This window comes from Leuciscus leuciscus (genome assembly GCF_965113295.1).
Source record: "Leuciscus leuciscus genome assembly, chromosome: 23".
In the NCBI taxonomy this organism is placed as follows: domain Eukaryota; kingdom Metazoa; phylum Chordata; class Actinopteri; order Cypriniformes; family Leuciscidae; genus Leuciscus; species Leuciscus leuciscus.
This window is the reverse complement of record NC_138747.1, coordinates 12027504-12046739: the sequence shown is the minus strand read 5'-3', so window position 1 is coordinate 12046739 and position 19236 is coordinate 12027504. Positions and strand designations below refer to the sequence as shown.

Below are 19236 nucleotides of genomic sequence, written 5' to 3'. Positions count from 1 at the left end.
TACTATGAATTTTGTGTGTCTTGAGTGAGTCATTCAATCGATTCATTACAAACACTGAGTCGTTCGAAAGTCGTATCTTAAATTAAACATTTTCGTGAGGCTACAAATCTACCAAAGGAGTGATTGAGCTTCCAATTTCCCCCACAAGTGACAAAGGAACCTCTTTGAAGGTTCTATTAAAGCTCTATTAAATTTTTATTTATTTTATTTTTTATACCATGGTATAAAACCATGTAAATAGCATCAATAGCATCTACAGAATTAATTTAGTAGTATATCAAAAACTAATATCATCGCTTTACCATGATGCCACCATGACATTTTTTTTATGAAAAAATGCCATCCTCAGTGAGTTTTTTATTTTATTTACATTATAATTTTATTTATTAATATTTTGAATTAACTTCTATTTTTCATATATTTAATTTTTCATTTAAGTTTGTGCTTTTAGTTTACTTTTTAGTATTTTCAGTATTTCTATTAAACTTACATTTATTTTTACTTGAGTTTTAGTTTGAATAATTTTTGTACTTTTAAATAATTTTTAGTGCTGTCAAATCGATTAATCGCAATAATCGCATCTAACATAAAAGTTTATAAATATAATGTCTGCATACATATTCATTTACTACTTTTGATTTGATTTGAATGACTTTTCTCATTTTCGTTGGAAGTTTTTCATCTAACATTTATATTGAATTTTATTTCAGCTTTATTTCAATTACCGAAAACAATTTTTAATCATTTTAGTTTCAACATAACAACACTGACCCGCAGCAAGACAAAAGTCACTCATGTCATGTCTTGTACTTTCCTCCAGACCAAATCATAATGCTTATTTTGTATGACAATCAGCAGATTTGCCCATTCATTCAAATGAGATTCACATAATGAACTGCGCTTCTATAATTGAAGCTCTTGAGTTGAGCTCCCTCTCTCAGGTCCCACTATGTTCACTGCTGAGGATGGTGTGGTTTGAAGTGTCTAGACTCTGAGTCACTCTGCTTTGCAAAGCACAGATTTCTTGCTCCATCTAGCACTGTCAAGAGTGTATTTTCAGCAGATCTCCTTTTTTTTTTTACCTCCTCCCTCTCCAGGGTGCAACAGCAATAAAGAGTTCAAACTGAGTCAACTGTGGCTTGATGTTGTAGCCATGTGTAGACAAGCAGGCACAAAAGACTCATGCTGGGAATTTCAGGGTAACATCGTTTAAGCTTGTTATATTTTCAACCCGTCTTGCAGCTTGCAGGGTTTTGAAATATGTTAGATGGAAGTGACAATATATAGAGGCGGCAGCTACATGCTGAAAAGGATCATTCACATCAAAACATTTATGTATTGACAAAAACAACACTGAAACATTTTTCAAGATAGCTTCTTTCGTGTTCTTTCGAAGACAAAGTCATGACAGAATGATGACATAAGGTTTAAGTTTTGGGTGAGCTATCCCTTTAAAGTCTTGAGTCATCACCACAAATTACAGTGCAGGGTGTGAGTGTTAGTGTCCAAACAAATGGCTTTCTGTTATCTGTCCAGCTGCCATGCTGTCTGACCCCAGGACAGGGTCTGAGGTGGCAAAACTCTGTCTCCACCCCGGCTAGGCTGTGAATGTATACATGTTTTCACAGAGGGATTTACCACAGTGTTGCCAAGCTGTGGTCAGCTTTGTTGCAGACTGTCTGTCTTGTCTTTGTTTATCCAGTAGCAAAGAAAACACGGAGAGAAGAATTTCATCTTTGGGTGGACAAGAAAGAGGAGTTGAGCAATTACTCAGGCAGAAATAACACAAATTTAAGCCGCCATTCGACTATTCTACGAGAGGTTTAGCTTCATGTTGGGTTTTGTAAGGCTCTGATGTTCTGTAGTGCAATACTGCTCACATCATCTCCGAATTGAAATAGTTTTTCATCTAAAAGGATAATAGTTTTACCTACTTGGCATGTTCACTAAAGCTGCACTGAAGTTCACGCTTGTTCAGACTGACAAAAAATATTCTAGACACCAAGAGATATTTTCACTTATTTTAAAAGACCCAAAAATGTTGTTCCAAACCTGTATGACATTCTTACTTCTGTGGAACACAAAATCAAATGTTTTTAAAAGTATGTTTTTGAAAGTAAAAACTTTCACCTTACAATGAAAGTCAATGGGGTCCAACGTTGTTTTGAAGCCTAAGGGCAGAAAAAGTCATACAGGTTTTTTGTTGTTGTTAACTTCCCCTTTAAGAGTGAAGTTAAATAAGAATTAGAGGACATAATGATCTCTAATACAATTTGCATATAATGGACCAGTGACATTGTCATAATACTACCTTAGGGCACACATGTTGTAGGAAAGCTTTTTGTATGTCACTTCCTTTATGACTGACTATGAAAATAAGGATATACCTATACAATATACTTGTTTAATGTTCATAGAAGATCACTTGTAGAAGTATGAAGGGTGACTGAATAAGCAGACTATCTGTTAAGTCTAAGCATATAAAGTGCTTAATAGGGCAGGTCCTGGATTCTGTAGCTAGTAAAATGGGTTGAACACAGTGATTGTTGTTTGACCCCTGTAACCTGATCTGCAGACATCAAAGTGAAAGAGAGTAGAGGTTGGCAGGACAGCAGCTGGTTGTTCTTGAGAATCAGATGTAAGGAGGAAGGGTCACTCCTGTTCACTTGCTCAGATGAAGGAGCTGTATTTCATTATATTGAGCACAGTCATCTTTTATTAGTTCTGCCCTTAACTAATGGTCTTTGATATTACTTTTGACAACTTTGTTCACAAATCACTGCTATAGGGTTACACAGTTCAATCATTAAGGAATAAAACAGACTCCACCTGCAGTGTTTTTCCTTTTATGCTCATTAAGTTTAAAGTGCCCCTATTATGCTATTTTACATTTTGCTTGAGAGGTCTTCTACAACAGGTTTACATGCATTCAAGGTCAAAAACCACTTTAATTTTCTTATAATATACATTGCACACCACTTCTTTTCTCACAGTGTCTGAAATTATCAATAAATGATTCAGACTCTCTAAACCCCTACTCTGCTCTGATTGGTCAGATGGCTCAGTCTGTTGTGATTCGTCTACCGCCCAGCGTATTTCTGAAACAAAACGGCCATTACCATATCTGAATTTCAGCTCCGAAGGCTTCCTCAGCACTTGTATACGCAAACAGTAACAATGGCATCGGTTTTACCCTATCAAATCCAGCGTGAGTCCTCATCCTTTGGAAGTGCATGCAAAATGGAGTCACAGCACAGAAAACAGCGTCTTCTCGACATGTCGACATGTTGCTACAACATGTTGCTTCTCAGCTAGTGTTTGCAGGCTAAGTACTAAGTAGACATTGTTTGCGGTCAACCAATGAAGAACATAGGCTGGTATTAAGCAAATTTGTTGCAAACCTACTTAGAGATGTTATGGATTTGAGACTGGAATTGCTGACAACTCGTTTCGGCAGTTCAGAATCAATTCTTTCTCTAAGGAGACAATAACTTTATTTGGCGTGCACTTTGATCTTTAAAACTTTGCAGACTTTTTACATTCACAAACAGCTATATTACACACTAAATAAAAGTTAACACTCAAAAAGGCATAGGGGCACATTAATATACTGACTTGTGTACACTTATTTTATATGTAAACTTTGTTCATATTTACAATCAAATTGTTTTAGACTCCATGTCAATTAAATGTGTCCTCAATTATGTATTTTTGTTTACTTACAAAATGCATGATTACCCTCAAAGCATGTCCCATAGATGATGCTCAAATACTTTTGCCTGTGACCCAGAAACATTCTTCATTGCATCTCTGTTGTATTTTGAACTCTGAAGTGATGCAATGGCCAAAGAAAGACAGAGAGTGAGAATGAGCGTAATCTCCCAGCAGTAATCCTCTGATTCTTTGTAGTGCCAGAGCCCTATTGGTGTGCTAAAACAGGGCAGTGCAAATGAGAGACAGGTCATGACAAGTCCTTGGAATTGCCTTTGTCTGCTTTGAGAAAGCACTTCTCCCCCAAGCGCTAATCTCAGCCCCTCCAATTTCTACTACAATAAGGTCTCATGGTCACAAATAGCGTCAGATCCCTCTGCTATTCCAATTCACCATGCTGTCGTGTGCAGGAAAAGTGTGTCATAAATTTCTAGGCTGCATGTTCGTTTCATCATGCTCATGTCATTTTATATGATAGTGTTGCAGCATTTGTCAGACATTCTAACCGATCCCATGAAAAAAAACGTTAACTATTTTAGAAGCTAGTGATTTCATATGCATTTTTACAATGTTTCGTATACATGGATTGTACGATTCTTAGAAGATCCTACGCTAAAATTAAATGTCAGGTCATGTAAAATAAATAAAAATTCAGCAAAACATGTACACTTCTCTAAAACATCAGTTTAGCCAAAAAAGAAATGCAGTTAGCAGATGGAGGTGTAAAACATTGCAGAGAACTAATAACAAGTGTTCAATGTGTCATTTTTAGTGCTCGAAAGCTCATAAACTCATTTTACGTTCCAAATTTTCTTTGGTTGACTCTTTAATAAAAATATCACCTAATAACAGACTGACTTTGCACTGAATCAAATAATATAATACTTGATTGTTTTAAAGCTTGAAAAAGTCTGTTTTAAAACAAAATAAATTACCTGTGGTATTGTCACAGTTTTTCTTCCAAAGCACAGAAGAAAGCTGAGAGGAATGCTGCATGCAGAGGTCAGTAACTTGCTAAGTAAACACTGCTGACACTTGTTTGTTTGACCACATGACTATTGACTTAAAGGAATAGTTCACCTAAAAATGAAAATTCAATATACTCACCCTCATGTCATTCAAAACCTATGTGACATAATTTCAGCTGTGGAAAACAAAATAGGAAATTGTGAAGATTGCACTTTTTTAATTCAATGAGAATGCATGGTGACCAAAGAGGTAAAGCTTAAAAAAGGACACACAATTATATATATATATATATATATATATATATATATATATATATATATATATATATATATATATATATATATAATTTTTTCAATTCTTTTAAAACAATTTGCTATTTTAAAGGGATAGTTCGCCCAAACATTTCTTTCTTGAATGGCGGTAACCCCAGTTTTTTTCATAGCCTACTAATTGAAGTCAGTGAGGTCCATGAATTGTTTGCTACCCATGTTCTTCAAAATATTTTCTTTTATGTTCTGCAGAGAAATGCAATGAGAGTATACATTCTTGTCTGCGACGTTTAAGTTAGAAACCATATGGTTGTTACGGACGCCACAGTCTCACCTGTCCGCTTTTCAGACCAAACCATTAAACTTGCCGACATAATCTGCATTTATATAGATTATTTGGACTTGAATTCGATTTTATATAAAGCCAAATTGCCTGGACAGACCCAGATACAATTTATATATAACTTAAAATGTATAATAAAATTTACTTGTGTATTTTTTATATTTTATTGCCATTTTATGAGTGTGTAACCCCCGTCAGCGCATGGAAATGGTTTCGTCCTTGTTGCCTTTAGGGCTCGTAGAAATTACTGCCTGAGTTGCTGCAACGTCTGCAAAGAAGAAACGCGATAAACATTTGACGTCGTGCATTAAAGACAACTTTCTAGAGTAACATGTTAATTAAATCGGACATGTAACGAAATAAGCAGCTGCTTTTCTCTCCTTTTTTCGGATATCTTCTTAGCGACTTAATTCGGTCAAGGTAAGTCTTTGTAACTGTACATTAAAGCAAAAAGTTTCTCCAGTAACTTAGCTCAAGCGTGTCACGTGATAAATAATTGCTTTCAAAATGTTAGTTAATTGGAATGATTTTTTGCTCTCGTTTGACTTGCGTTTGCTGTTTAGTTGATGGTGATAAGTGATAACAATCTATAAAATGAAAATCTTAGCCAAGTAAAGCGGACCATTTATATTCACATCGCTTCATATACGTTCTTTTGACACTTGGATGTCATGTAGATACTCCAAATGCATTGGGGTCACAGCTGTGTATACAGTCTCATGTGCCACAGCTGTCATTAACATGTCAATTCACACACTCTTATATTTTGTTTTATTGGTGGTTGTCAACAGAAACAGATCAATCATTTCAAATAGACATTTTTTTTCTATTAAATATGTTTCTATTCTACTATGTTTGTTCCAAACCTGTATAACATTATTTCTCCCATGAAACTCAAAAAGAGGCAGAAGTTTACAGTCACCATTCACTTTGATTGCATTTTTCCTCTGTGCTGCTGAAAGTGAATGTCTGAGACTGTCATTCTCCCAAACACCTGCTTTTGTGAATGTTTTCCAGGTTTGAAATGACATCAAGGTGAGCAGATTGTATATTTTTTGGCTGATGAATGTAACCCTTTAGCCAGGTTTTACACAAGCGGCTACTCTACGCTATACCAAAATTGTACCTCAAAATTAAACTTTGAACTTTTTTAATATTACATGATATACACAGGCCCATGAATATGAAAGCTTGTAAATGCATATACAACAGCAGAAATACGATCAGCCTAACATGGAACAAACACTAAATATGAATTAAACGTTCTCAGTGTTTTATTTTTAAGAGATTTCTATCACTATGCTTGATACTGTAGTTGGATTTTGGTATTTTCCTTTAGTATTTTTTTTTTTGTCTAATCTTTATTTGTGAGACAATAATGGATCTCCGGTTCTCTTGCTTTTCCCTCTCTCACACTTTATCTCTTTCACATATTTTGTCCTAGGACATTGAGTGCTTTGTCATCAAATTCCCACAAATCCCTTGTTTATATCTCTCTCATAGTTCTCTCTGAGTCAGGTTTTGATCTCGGAGCATTTATCCTCAACTCTCTCCTCCCATCATGCTCTCTGCCAGGTCTCTACAAGAGCCGAGGTGTGCGATATCTGCTAGCATGTGTCTGCCAGATGTGCTCATATTGTTTTGAAGAATCTTATTCGTGCAGTTGTTCTGTTGTGGAGTATGAGAGCAGCTTTTTTTAATACATATTTTGCCTTTTTTTTTGCATATACCCCTACTTGCACTTGCTATTCTTTGTTGTCTGTTTACTCTGCACATGGTAGTTTTATGTCTTGTTTTGTTGTTGGGTGCATTCCCAGCCATCCATCGTACCACATGACCCACGCCACTTCCTCATAAACAAAAACACATTCTGCTTGTTCTGTCCGTCTTGCCAGCAGGCTTTATAACCTAAGTGTGATTCATGAACAGACTGTTTTGTGCCATTTGGCATGTGAAATGTTTTGTCTTGTTTGTGAACGTACAATGGATTCAAATACATTTTAAGTGGATGTCAGTATGCAAGTTATTTTATTATAGATGTCAGTATGCAAGTCATTAAATGCATTGACATGAAAATGACATATTTACCCTTTATTCGAATATTTTAAAAATATTGTTCAAGATTTGCAAGCGTATTGAGTACGGTAGTTGTGCTTGTAAGTCAATAATGTTTTATTTGTGATAACGCAATGAAACATACAACATTTTGCAGACTTAATTTTTGGCCAGGCTGTCATACAAAGAAATGCTGAATACATGCAAAAACGAGAGAACCAACTAAATATTAATAATTGATTATGTTGTGAAAATGTTGTTGTTTTTTAATGCAATTTTTGCATAGTAATATAAAACTTGTGGCTGTAGTTTACCTTTTTTTTTTTTGCCAAATACTTTTGTCAGATAAAAACCTTAATCAAGTTTAGCGTTTTGTTCTTCCCTCATATTTAAAGGGGTGGTTGATTATGATTTCACTTTTCTAACTTTAGTTAGTGTGTAATGTTGCTGTTTGAGCATAAACAACATCTGCAAAGTTACAACGCTCAAAGTTCAAAGCAAAGGGAGATATTTGCTTTGAAATAAATAGTTTTTTAAGGACTACAACAAACGGCTGGTAGCGACTACATGACATTCCTCCCGGGTTAGTGACATCACTAAGCCTAAAATTTACATAAACCCCGCCCCCGGGGTCTGCTTAAGCTGTCGCATCCATCTTTTTACAATACAGTACGTAACACAAATTCAATAGCATGTCACTCTGTAGGCATCTTACAACAGTTCCCACACAAGCGATTTTATAGATTATCATGACAGAATATGCTAATAGAAGATGGTTAACTCTAGCCTGACTACGTCAGACTTCGTACTTCCGCTCAATTTCAGTTCGCTTCTGTACTCAGTCTGAGATATCAGTCTATCTCCCAGTTTTCCTCCGGCCTCAAAACAGCCGGCCAATCAACGAACAGAGGGCGGGCTGAGAGCCGTGATGTAGACGCTGATTGTACCATGGATGCGTAGATTTACTTCACAATCTGCAAAAGTTGTTCACAGCCATGTTCACTCCGGTGTTTCGCTCGCTGGTTTTGTTTTCGCATCATACATGTGTTTACAGTAACACACGTCATAACCAAACGTTATGTGATTGGCTTACGGGTAACCAATGATTTTAAACTTCAGACAAGTAACAACTAATAATCAACTAACCATTCAGAAACGTCCTGTTACATTCTACTTGTTGTCCCTCTTCTTGAGTCTCTCCAGCATTGTCCGACTCCAGTTTAAACATAAAAGGCAGAACAGTTTCTGACATTTTAGTGCTTGTCTGTGAGGTAATCGGAGCTGCTAACACACGCACACGCACACACACGCACGCACGCACGCGCACACACACACATTTTATATACTTTATTTGATTCCACATTACAAGTCAAATTTCACTAGGAATCTTTTTTTTTTTATAATCCAACAGATTAAAACAAATCAGCACATTGTTATGGATTATACAGTTCTAAGGGTACAGGAAACATCGCCTTTTCCAAATAAACACGCTTCCTATAGTTGCTGAGATTGAACAGTACTTTGCCAACTGTTTGGCCCCTGTTTTAGAAATCCCCCCAATGCAAAGTCCACGGATCGCCAGCCTGTGAACATGACCTAGAATACCAAACACTAGCACAATAAACGGGCATTTGTACCCAAGGTTCTCAATGGTCGATATCAATGACTGATATTTTAGAATCTTAGAGCAGTAAGAGTCCTCCATAAACAAGTCAAATGCACATGACGCCTCAGATAGTGTAACTGTATTGCCATTCTGAGAGATGTTAACAATATCTGGTGTATTAGCAATTCCTAAAAAAGTGTTTGCAGGTGAGTTAAACCATTCAGACTGTACAGTAGTGTGTTTAAAGATCCGCTCATCAGACACGCAGGGAACCTGAGCAGCAATGAGGTCCACAAGTCTGTCATGTCTGGCAGTATATAGTCCTTTAAGTGAACAACTATTCATGATGTGGGCTACTGACTCCAGGTGTCTGCGGCATACAGAGGGGCGAATAGGTGGAGGGAAACCACAGTGATAAGTTGTATTTTGTACGGCTGCAGTTTCGACTGGTGTTTGTCACACACACACACACACACACACACAGAGAGGAGAACTGGCCCCGACTGAGCCTTGGTTCTCCCAAGGTTTTTTTTTCTCCTTTCTGTCACCTTGATGGAGTTTTGGTTTCTTGCCACTGTTGTCTTGGCTTTTGGCTTGCTTAGTTGGGGACATTTAATATTCAACAGTATTATTGATCTGCCTTAAGGTGGACAATGACGCAATTTTCTTCTAGAAACAAACTTTGTTGTATTATTTTCATGTTATCACTGTGAAGCTGCTTTGATACAATCTGTATTGTAAAAAGCGCTATATAAATAAAGGTGACTTGACACACAAGCTCTTGAAGCTCCGCCCTCTGTGCCGGGAGCAGCAGCTCATTTGCATTTAAAGGGACACACACGAAACGTGATTTTACTGACCCTCAAAAAGGGACAATTTAAACATGCTGTAAAAAATAAAATAATTTGACCTAAAACTTCACATACACACTCTTGGGACAAGAGAGACTTATTTTACATATTGTAAAACGGGGGCACTATACCACCCCTTTAAAATATTTTCCTCATATTTTGATGACTTAATCGAACTTGTAGGCTCACGCAAAACAAATATCTCCTCCAGACATCACTTTTGGCCACTACTGTAGTCAAAATGTATAAAAATAAATAAATCTGGAGATAAAATTTCAGTATTTTTTTATGACATAAAAATAAGATTTATTTCTGGGGTTTTTTTTGAAAGATTTTCATAAGTGAGCTCAGATTTTTTGAAAATTAATTTTAGCATAGCCTACACAATATTGGTGAAATTGTTGACATTTGTTGTTATTTATTATGTTTCATTAATTGTTACTCATTCGTTAGAATCTGAGCTATTTGGTTGTGAGACTCAAGTTTCTGCAACCCCAGATTGCAGAACATTGTTGGATAATCTGGGTTTCCACAACCTTATATAAGCTTTCACTTTCACACCCTCGGCCATGTTACCCTCTCTGATGACATAACTTCCAGAAAGTAAGAGGAGATTCATTTTTAAATGAATGATTTACTGGCACAGCAACGATTCAAGTATAAAAACGATCACCATCTTTTCATTTATTTTGATAGCACTATTTGCCTCTGTAAATTAATGTGTTCTGGTGTCTTTAAATTGCATTTTAAGGCAGAACAAGCCATTAACCTCCCATAAGCCATCATTTAGAGGACTGAGTTACAGCCAGAAGTCAAAATAAATCGATCTTAGGAACATACAGAAGTTATCAGTGTATAACAATTGTACTTTTTTTCTTCCACACTAAGGGCTCAGCAGTAAATCGAGAAGTCGCACTGTGGCTCCCTCCGCAGTCCACTGGGATACTGCAGTATTGTGGCCCTCACCACTGAATGACATGCCTCACATGACTCAAACTATAAGGTGATGGGAGGTTCTTCTCAGATCAGTCTCAGCTCATTGGCATCTTAATTTAGACACGTTCATTAGATATACATTCTTCTTTGTCCACAGGAGCTGAGGGTTAATTGGGAGCTAAATTCACAAGACTTCCTGAAATACATTAAATGGAGGTCAAAGGTCACCTGATCACTGCCATGGGCTTAGGTGCTCCAGGTAAGCCTACTTAAATAATTCCTTGTTGAGAATTCCTTATGAAAAGCAGGGCTGCACAGTATATATTTTTGTGTTTGTTGATATTGGGGGCTTATTTGTACCATTTAAACCTATTAATTTTAATTCTTGTATGATTTAATAATACACACATACACCCTTTTTAACATTATTAATGTCTTTACTATCACTTTTGATTCATTTTATGCATCCTTGCTGAATACAATTATTACTGACCCCAAAATTATGCAGGGAAGTGCATATTTAATTAAGAATGTTGTACCCTTAGAATGGATTTATACAACTTTGGCTTTCTGTCTCATGCACATTGTGCTCCTTCACAGATGTCAAGGGCTGTCAGGACAGCAAGCTTCAAGCAGAGCGAATCACAGAGCTGCAGGAGCGAAAACAGAGTCTGCAGAGCCTTTTGAACAGTCGTCTTGGAGAGCTGCGGCAAGTGTGTCTTCTGGAGGCGGTGAGATGGTTTATTCAATTTTGGAACTGTATTTTACTTTTAGTTAGTCGCTATAAAATAGTATTCTCTCAAAGAAACACAAACAAAATGATGACTTCAGCAGTGAAGGAAATGTGCATCGAGCTGATCAACAAAGTTTCTAGATCTACATGATTTTTTATTCTTTTTTTTTTCTCCCTCTCTTTGTTTTAAAAGCGAATTTTCTCATTTGATGTTCGAAGTTTGGTTGTTCGGATTTGCATTTATGTGAAGAACTATTTGTTATTAAGTTGTGTTTTATATGTAGATGTACAAAAAAAATCTGAACTAGGCGTACTTATTAGAACCATCTGTTCTAACGAATGGCAACAAACGGCACAATATTCCCCATAGTGAAGTGATTGGAACAAAGTAACATTTTAAATGTCTGTACAGGAGCTCACAGGGAAGCTTCCACAGGATTTTCCTTTAGGAGACGGGGAAAGACCTCCCTTTGTTCAGCGCCGAGCTGGCCTGGCCCCTCATGTCACCTCAAAAGGAGAGGTGAGTCTGTTTGCTGAAAGCTAATAAAAGGAACCGTTTAATACAATAATAACCATATCTGTTTTCCATGTAGGATGACCCAGGTCAGAGAAGGCAGATGAAGGCTCTCTTCAGTGGTGCCCTGCGCCGGAGCATCGATTATGATAAAAACACATTGCACAGTAAGAGGACTGTTCATCGGGGATGTCACACGGGTAACAATACACACACACACACACACACAAGCACAAATTATATTCTGGTTAACATTGGTTATTTGGTACAAAATGCACTGGGAATGGCTCTACAGGAAATGCATGATAACCGAGTAATTTCTCCTCATTATGCAAGACTGTTGTTTTGCTTAAAAAGGACAATGGACTAATGTTGACAGACTTTGATATTTATAAATTACTTGATTATATGTTTTTAACCAATAAATTACTGCAACAGAACATTTATATTTAAAAAAACTTGTACCGTCAGACACATTTTTATGGATTAAATTTTATTCACAAGGATGCATTAAAATAATTAAAAGTGACAGTAAAAATATTTACAGTGTTGCAAAAGTTTTCTATTTCAAATAAATGCTGTACAGCAGCACAACTGTTTTCAACTTTGATAATAGTAATTTTCTTGAGCACCAAATCAGCATATTAGAATGATTTCTGAAGGATCATGTGACACTGAAGATTGGAGTAATGCCATCACATGAATAAAAGATAAAACAAAAAAAACTATATTACATTATCAAAAAAACTATATTACATTATCAAAAAAATCTTTCCAACCCTAAACTGTTAAGCAGTAGTGTAAACAATTGTTTCATCTCATGATTTATATAATAGATAATAAGAAATCTGATCTTTGTGCAATTATGTTTATGGAATTATTCTCATTTTTAATATTTTCAGAGGAAACTGTGAAGTCAGAAAGCAGTTCAATGTCAGACTCAACATCACATGACAATGGTGAGGCCTCTTAACAATATAAAACAATGAATGTACATCTCAGTACTCTGATTCATTTTACCACACTGGCCTGTGTTTGGCAGGCTGTAACTGTGATATTGTACAACTCTTGTCAACTGTGGTTTACAGAGGATTCGTCTCCCAGTGTGGCACCTGAGCATCGCTCCTTGTCTCACCCCCGGCTGGCCCCAGGCAGTCCTGACAGTAGGCTCTGTAGGAAGCTGTCGCCTGTGGAGATCTACTACGAGATGAGGACTCGCCGAAACTCAGCCTCAAGCTCTGTGAGGTGAGCGGAGGGGAGGAAGGGATGTTTTCACAAGCTGAAATGGATATGGTTTACACTATAATTAAAACTTATGAATGTTCATCCAGCCCGAGTGACTCTATGCCAAGAAGTGCATCCAATGTGGAGGGCAGAAGTGTTCCAGCAACACCGCTGTTGTCCCGCACTGCACCAGTCAGTGTCCATGTGAGGTACTAACTCTTTTCTGGCCATTCCTCCTGCTATTTGTACACTGTAGTGTCTACACTTTGGCTCTGTTCCAAAACCTAATGAGTTGCCTACTAAGGCAACACCCAAACTGGCATTTGAATGGCCAGCAAAACAGAAATAGCACAATCTGCACGAATGATTCTAATATAGTTTGATATTAGCTTGTTGCGAAGCTAAAAATAAAATACTCTTATAAGCATAGACAAACGCTACCGGTCAAAAGATAGGGGTTGTTCATATTTTTTTAATGTTTTTGAAACGTATGCTTACCAATGCTGCATTTACAAAAATACAGTAAAACCAATATTATTGTGAACCATTATTACAATAAAAAATAAAAAATGTATGTTTCATATATTTTAATATGTAATTTATTCCTCTGATGCAAAGCTGAATTTTCAGCATCATCACTCCAGTCTTCTGTGTCACGTCACATGATCCTTCAGAAATCATTCTAATAAGCTGATTTGTTGCTCAAGAAGTATTTCTTATTCTTATCAATGTTGAAAACATTTAATATTTTTGTGGAAACCATGATGCATGTTTTTTTCTTTTAATAAAAGTTCAAAAGAACAGCACTTATTTGAAATAGAAATCTTTTATAACATTATAAATGTCTTTACTGTTGCATTTGATCAATTGAATGCGTCCTTGCTGAGTAAAATAATTAATTTCTTTATAAAAAAAAAAGTACTGATCCCAAACTTTAGAACATATTACACACAAATATTGGGAATTAAACAATTTAAAATGAACTTTTCCTTTTAAAACTTTTCAGTATGAAATGAAATATTTTACATTTTATATTTTAGAATTGTTCTTGCTTTGTCTGCCATCTTCTCACTGGCTTTAGATCCAAATGTTTTTTTTCTTTTTTAATCTTATTACCACTAATGACTTCTTACTGTCTTATCTTCTCCTTCTGCTAGGCCGGAGATGTCTGGGGGTATTGCACTAAAGCAGTGGTGTGGCAGTCCAGATGTTCCTCAGTTTGTCCCACTGGCATCTTTGGAGGGCTCCTCATCTGAGCGCCGCAGCTGCCCCTACAGCTCCCGCGCTCGCCGTAGCAACAGCTCTGAGGCGCTACTTGACCGCTCGAGTCTCCCTGAGCCCGGCCCTCCCCGCAACGGCATGCCACCTCGAGCTGGACCATACAAGAGCTCTGAGTCCCTCACAGATGGGAAGCTCCGTCAGATATATCAAGGCAGCCCAGAGAGTCAGATGATGGGCTTTAAAGACCAAGGTCGAATGCGCTCCTCTCTTGGTGGCAGTGGCACTGGTTACAATGAGATTTTGATAGACTACATTTGGGGCAAACAGCAAAAGAGGCCCGTCCAGGCTCCGCAGAACCAGTCAACAGGACGAATCTGGCCGGATTTCTCCACTCCTCAAACGGGCACCCCTCCGCATTATAACGGTTTCTCACATTCACAGTTACATCTGGCTGCTGCTCCACCTTCCTATAGCCCCATGCTACTGCGGGGTCAAGAGTCTGAACCCCGTCGCGTCAAAGTGACACGAACGAAATCCTGCGGACCCTTCATCCCACAGGATGCCGTGTTGTTCTCGGCTTATGATCTGTCACATCCCTCCTCTGGATCCACGACCTCTTCTATTCCCAACCTGCTCCCTCACCACACAGAGCTGTCCACTGCTGCAGCGTTCGGACGCAGGCCGCCTCAGTTCTCTCTGCCCACTCCTGAGGACTCCACCCGCAGTCTGCACAAGGCACTGGCTCTGGAGGGACTCCGGGACTGGTATCTGAGGAACGCCTTAGGCTATTCCACTACGGCCAAAGGTCACGACGGACTTTCCATGCGCCACTCACATACTCACCACCACCTAGTGCACCAGCCTCAGTCCATCCCAGCCGACCCACTGTACTCTGTGCACCGTCAAATACCTCAGTCAGCTTCATTTCACGGACATCCCTTGCATGCCAGGTGAGTTTTTCACATTTCTCTTTCACCCCACAGCAGGGGGCCCATGGTTTTGGAAAAATATCAGAAAATGTGAAATAATCATGGAAATGACTGGAATAGCCTTGAAAATTACTATAGTAAATACAATTTTATAGCTAGTCATGAACATTTTGATTGATCATAAGGTGTGGGAACCATGCTACAAATATGAAATTATAATAATTAGTATTATTAGTAGTAGTAGTAGTACTACTACTTGTACTAGTAGTAGTAGCAGTGTTATAAATGCATACAAATATAACCCTTTTTATCCTTTATATTATATTATATTTCATCTTACCCTAATATACTGTATGTAGGTAATATTAGGGTAAGATCTTTAAAAAAAATTAAAAGACGTTTCTTATGCTCACCAAGACTGCATTTATTTGATTAAAAATACAGTAACAACAGTAATATTATAAAGTATTATAACAATTTAAAATAATGGTTTTCTATTTTAATATATTTTACCTTAAATTTATTTTTAAGGCAACGCTGTTCAGCAGCCATTACTTCAGTCTTTAGTGTCACATGATCCTTCAGAAATCATTCTAATATGCTGATTTGGTGCTCAAGAAACATTTCTTATTATTATCAATGTAAAAAAACAAAAAAACAAACAGTTGAGCTGCTTAATATCTGTTGAAACAAAATTGTTTGATGAATAGAAAAGAACAGCATTTCTTTAATTTAATAGATCCTTGCTGACTATATATCTGTATATATATATATATATATATATATATATATATATATATCACAATTGTAAAGAAAAAAATTATTATATTATTATTATATTAAATTATATTATTAAAATATTATTATTATTGATTGAATAGTTTAGCTGCAAGATAACTAGTTAGATATTTTCTGATGCTGCCATTTTCAGTTTGATCTTCTCTCTTCATCATGGCAGGTCCGTGGAGCTCTCTCTCTACCCAGAACCTTTCCCCTCAGAGGGGAGCACTCAAAAAGAGTCCGGCTCTGAGCCCCCTTCACCTGGAACACTGGTCTGACTGGCAGCCAACACACCCTAGGGCCTCTAATGCAACATGTTGCAAAATCCAATGCAAAATGTCACCTTCTTATAGGGATGCACCGGTCTGAAACTGTGCTCAAGTACTAGTACTCCTTAAGAAAAACTGATATAATTCACCCTTAGTTTGTAGCATAAATGCTGTAACACCAAGAAAAAATGACAGCAGAACAAAATAGCATTTGGTTGGAGATATTGAACATTATATATATATATATTATAATAATTATTTATTATTATATAAATTATATATATTTGTAACAAAGTTCACGTTCAGGGAAGAAGGAGGCGGGAACCGGCGAACGTTCAACGCAAAGTTTTAATCATTAAATAAAGAAATAAGAAAAGTAAAGTAAAGCAGCAGCTCCTCATGGATGACTGCCGCATATAAACGTAATAAATACCAACATAAAAGGCCAGGCCTGGTCCTCTCTCGTCTTAAACTGTCGTCACTCCTCCTATTGTCCTTCCGGAGCTCCTCCACGGGACTGGAGACCTGTGTGACGCGCAGGTGACGCTCATTAGCACTCGCTCCGTTCCCACGGCTCTCGACCCCGCTCCGCTTGCCACAATATTATATAAATTACACCATTATTTAAAAGTACAATTATTGTACCGCATTCATCCCTATTGATTCATCCCTTACATTGTTCAGCAAATCAGGAGGCGTCTTTAAACGACACAGAACTGAAATAGTAGATCAGTGTGTTGGCTGTCATAGATCTAGCGCTGCGCTTGATTGTAAACTGGTGTTTACAAGATACATTTTGTTTATTTTTCTCCATACTCTGTGTGTGTATTAATGGGATGTTATTGTAATGTATCTATAATTTGTTTTCAAAATGTAAAGTTAATCATCTCCACTTCATCCTGAGATATATTTATATATTTTCAGAGAATAAAATAGATTATAAGATATATGTATTCTTAATTACTATTTTGTAACTAATATGTTTCAGGTTAACAGTCATTTAATTATATACAAGACTACTCTAAGTTTAATGAACTCATGCATTTTAATGTACTATAACAGCAGTGAATGTGTTGCATACTTGTTTGTTTATATCTATATATCTAAATATCTATATGTAGCTATGAAGAGTATGATAAAAGCATTTCATATAGAGGACCTTGAAGTGATGAGCTTTTTCTCCTGGAGGGCTTATATTCTCTGAAGTTCTAGACATGCAAACAAACATATGCCTGGTCTCTAAAATGAACTTTAAAGCTCTAATACAGGGATTTATACCATTAAGTCCACAGTCATCGATTCCACAATTTCAAAGAACTTGAAAAGGACTGTTGACCTAAAATATTGTGATCTTGAACTGAAATGGCAGTTTTGAGTAAAAAATTTAAATCTTAAAACCTGCATGATAAGATTTCAAAATGAAATGATGCATCCCTATGAAATCCTTTACAGAGTCAGAAATATATTAATGTTTATTATAATATATAATTTTTTTATTTTATTTAGTTGCTTTTTTGTTTCAACAATTTTGAGAAAGAAAATTGGTTGCATATATTTTATACTTTCATGATTAGTCGCATCCGACTTGGCAACCCCTTTAATTGATATTCTACAGTATTCAACAAATATATCTGAGCATTTACTGTAGTTTTCATGTTGAGATGTGGCATAAGCTGGTCTTATGTTTGCACTTTTTGAAAGCAAAATACCTTATAATTGTCTAAACCAGTCAGTGTGTCATCGATCTGTTTACTAACTAGTTTGGCGACTTGTTTTTAAGTCCTTTTGTTACAGTTCCTGAGTTGATGGTTTAGTTTTTCTTCTTTAGATTGTTCTTCCTGAAATAGTAATTCTGTCATTACCGATTATTACCCTTGAAATCAGTACAATTTGGTGTCCACTATTAAAAACAAGACTGTAGACTAATGTTAAGCCTATGTATTATCGCTAACACTGCAGAACATAGGTCATATGATGGTTTAAGTTTGAAATGATGATGGTTTATTTAATACTTTGTTAATTCACATGTATTTACTACTCTTCATGTTGCTGGTTTGTGAGGTGCCTCAAGCTGGTATCTGAAACTCATGACCAAACAGCTGTGCATTGCTAGTCTCTCTTAGTGTTTTTTGGTGACATAAATGTCTGTACTGTAATTAATTATAAATAACGAAAAATACCTATATGTAGCAACTTGAAAAAACAATATATATTGTATATTTATGAACTGATCAGATTTTGTATACATATTTATTTGCATAGTTCACGCCTCTTGTTTGTTTACACCAGCGAAAGAGACTCTTGTTGTCATCTTTATGAATGACACCCTGTTTTGGCTTTAAATTGTGCTATCATTGCAGCTTTTAGAATCATAAATGTATTGCTAGATTTTTTTATATACTGTTTCCATTGTTTTTTTTGTTTGTTTTTTTACATTTTGCATCAAGATGGTCTGTTAGGTGGGGGGAAATCATAATAAAGATCATGATATAAAGTCTAATCTTTTTCCACATTGTGTCACTCTTTTTCAAAGATGAATCACACATACAATTCATCATGAAAGCACAAATTTGGGGTTACACAGTACATTTTGAAAGGGTGTTCAATTCCCATTCCTTGCGTTTATCTTTGGTCTTTGGTCACATCACTGCATGCCCACTGAACACTTGGAATGTGTTGGAATGTTTTTCGGCCACTTCAAGTGATTCTCTCCTGTTCAAACTGGCGTACAGTCAGTTCTCTTTGATACATGCTTCATCTATTCTTAAATCTATTCATATTTAACTGATTTCTATATGACTAATCCCATGTTTTAAGCATAAATAT

At 36.5% G+C, this 19236-nt stretch overlaps 1 protein-coding gene across 3 annotated transcripts; it reads left to right on the top strand.

Annotated features, from left to right (window-relative positions):
- Positions 1 to 5214: 5214 nt before the first annotated feature.
- Positions 5215 to 18910, top strand: ccdc120b (coiled-coil domain containing 120b). 3 transcript variants are annotated; one of them, XM_082155215.1, is made up of 11 exons: positions 5215 to 5712; positions 10693 to 10807; positions 10898 to 10999; positions 11341 to 11471; positions 11886 to 11993; positions 12067 to 12154; positions 12890 to 12946; positions 13076 to 13232; positions 13319 to 13420; positions 14369 to 15382; positions 16320 to 18910. In XM_082155215.1, exons 3-11 carry the CDS (start codon positions 10951 to 10953, stop codon positions 16417 to 16419), a joined length of 1806 nt encoding a protein of 601 aa, XP_082011341.1. In that variant the 5' UTR covers positions 5215 to 5712; positions 10693 to 10807; positions 10898 to 10950; the 3' UTR covers positions 16420 to 18910. The 3 variants fall into 3 exon arrangements, with proteins under 3 accessions (XP_082011341.1, XP_082011342.1, XP_082011340.1); XM_082155214.1 differs by having other exon boundaries at positions 5224 to 5712; positions 12067 to 12187; XM_082155216.1 differs by lacking the exon at positions 13319 to 13420 and having other exon boundaries at positions 5217 to 5712; positions 12067 to 12187.
- The last annotated feature ends 326 nt before the right edge of the window (positions 18911 to 19236 follow it).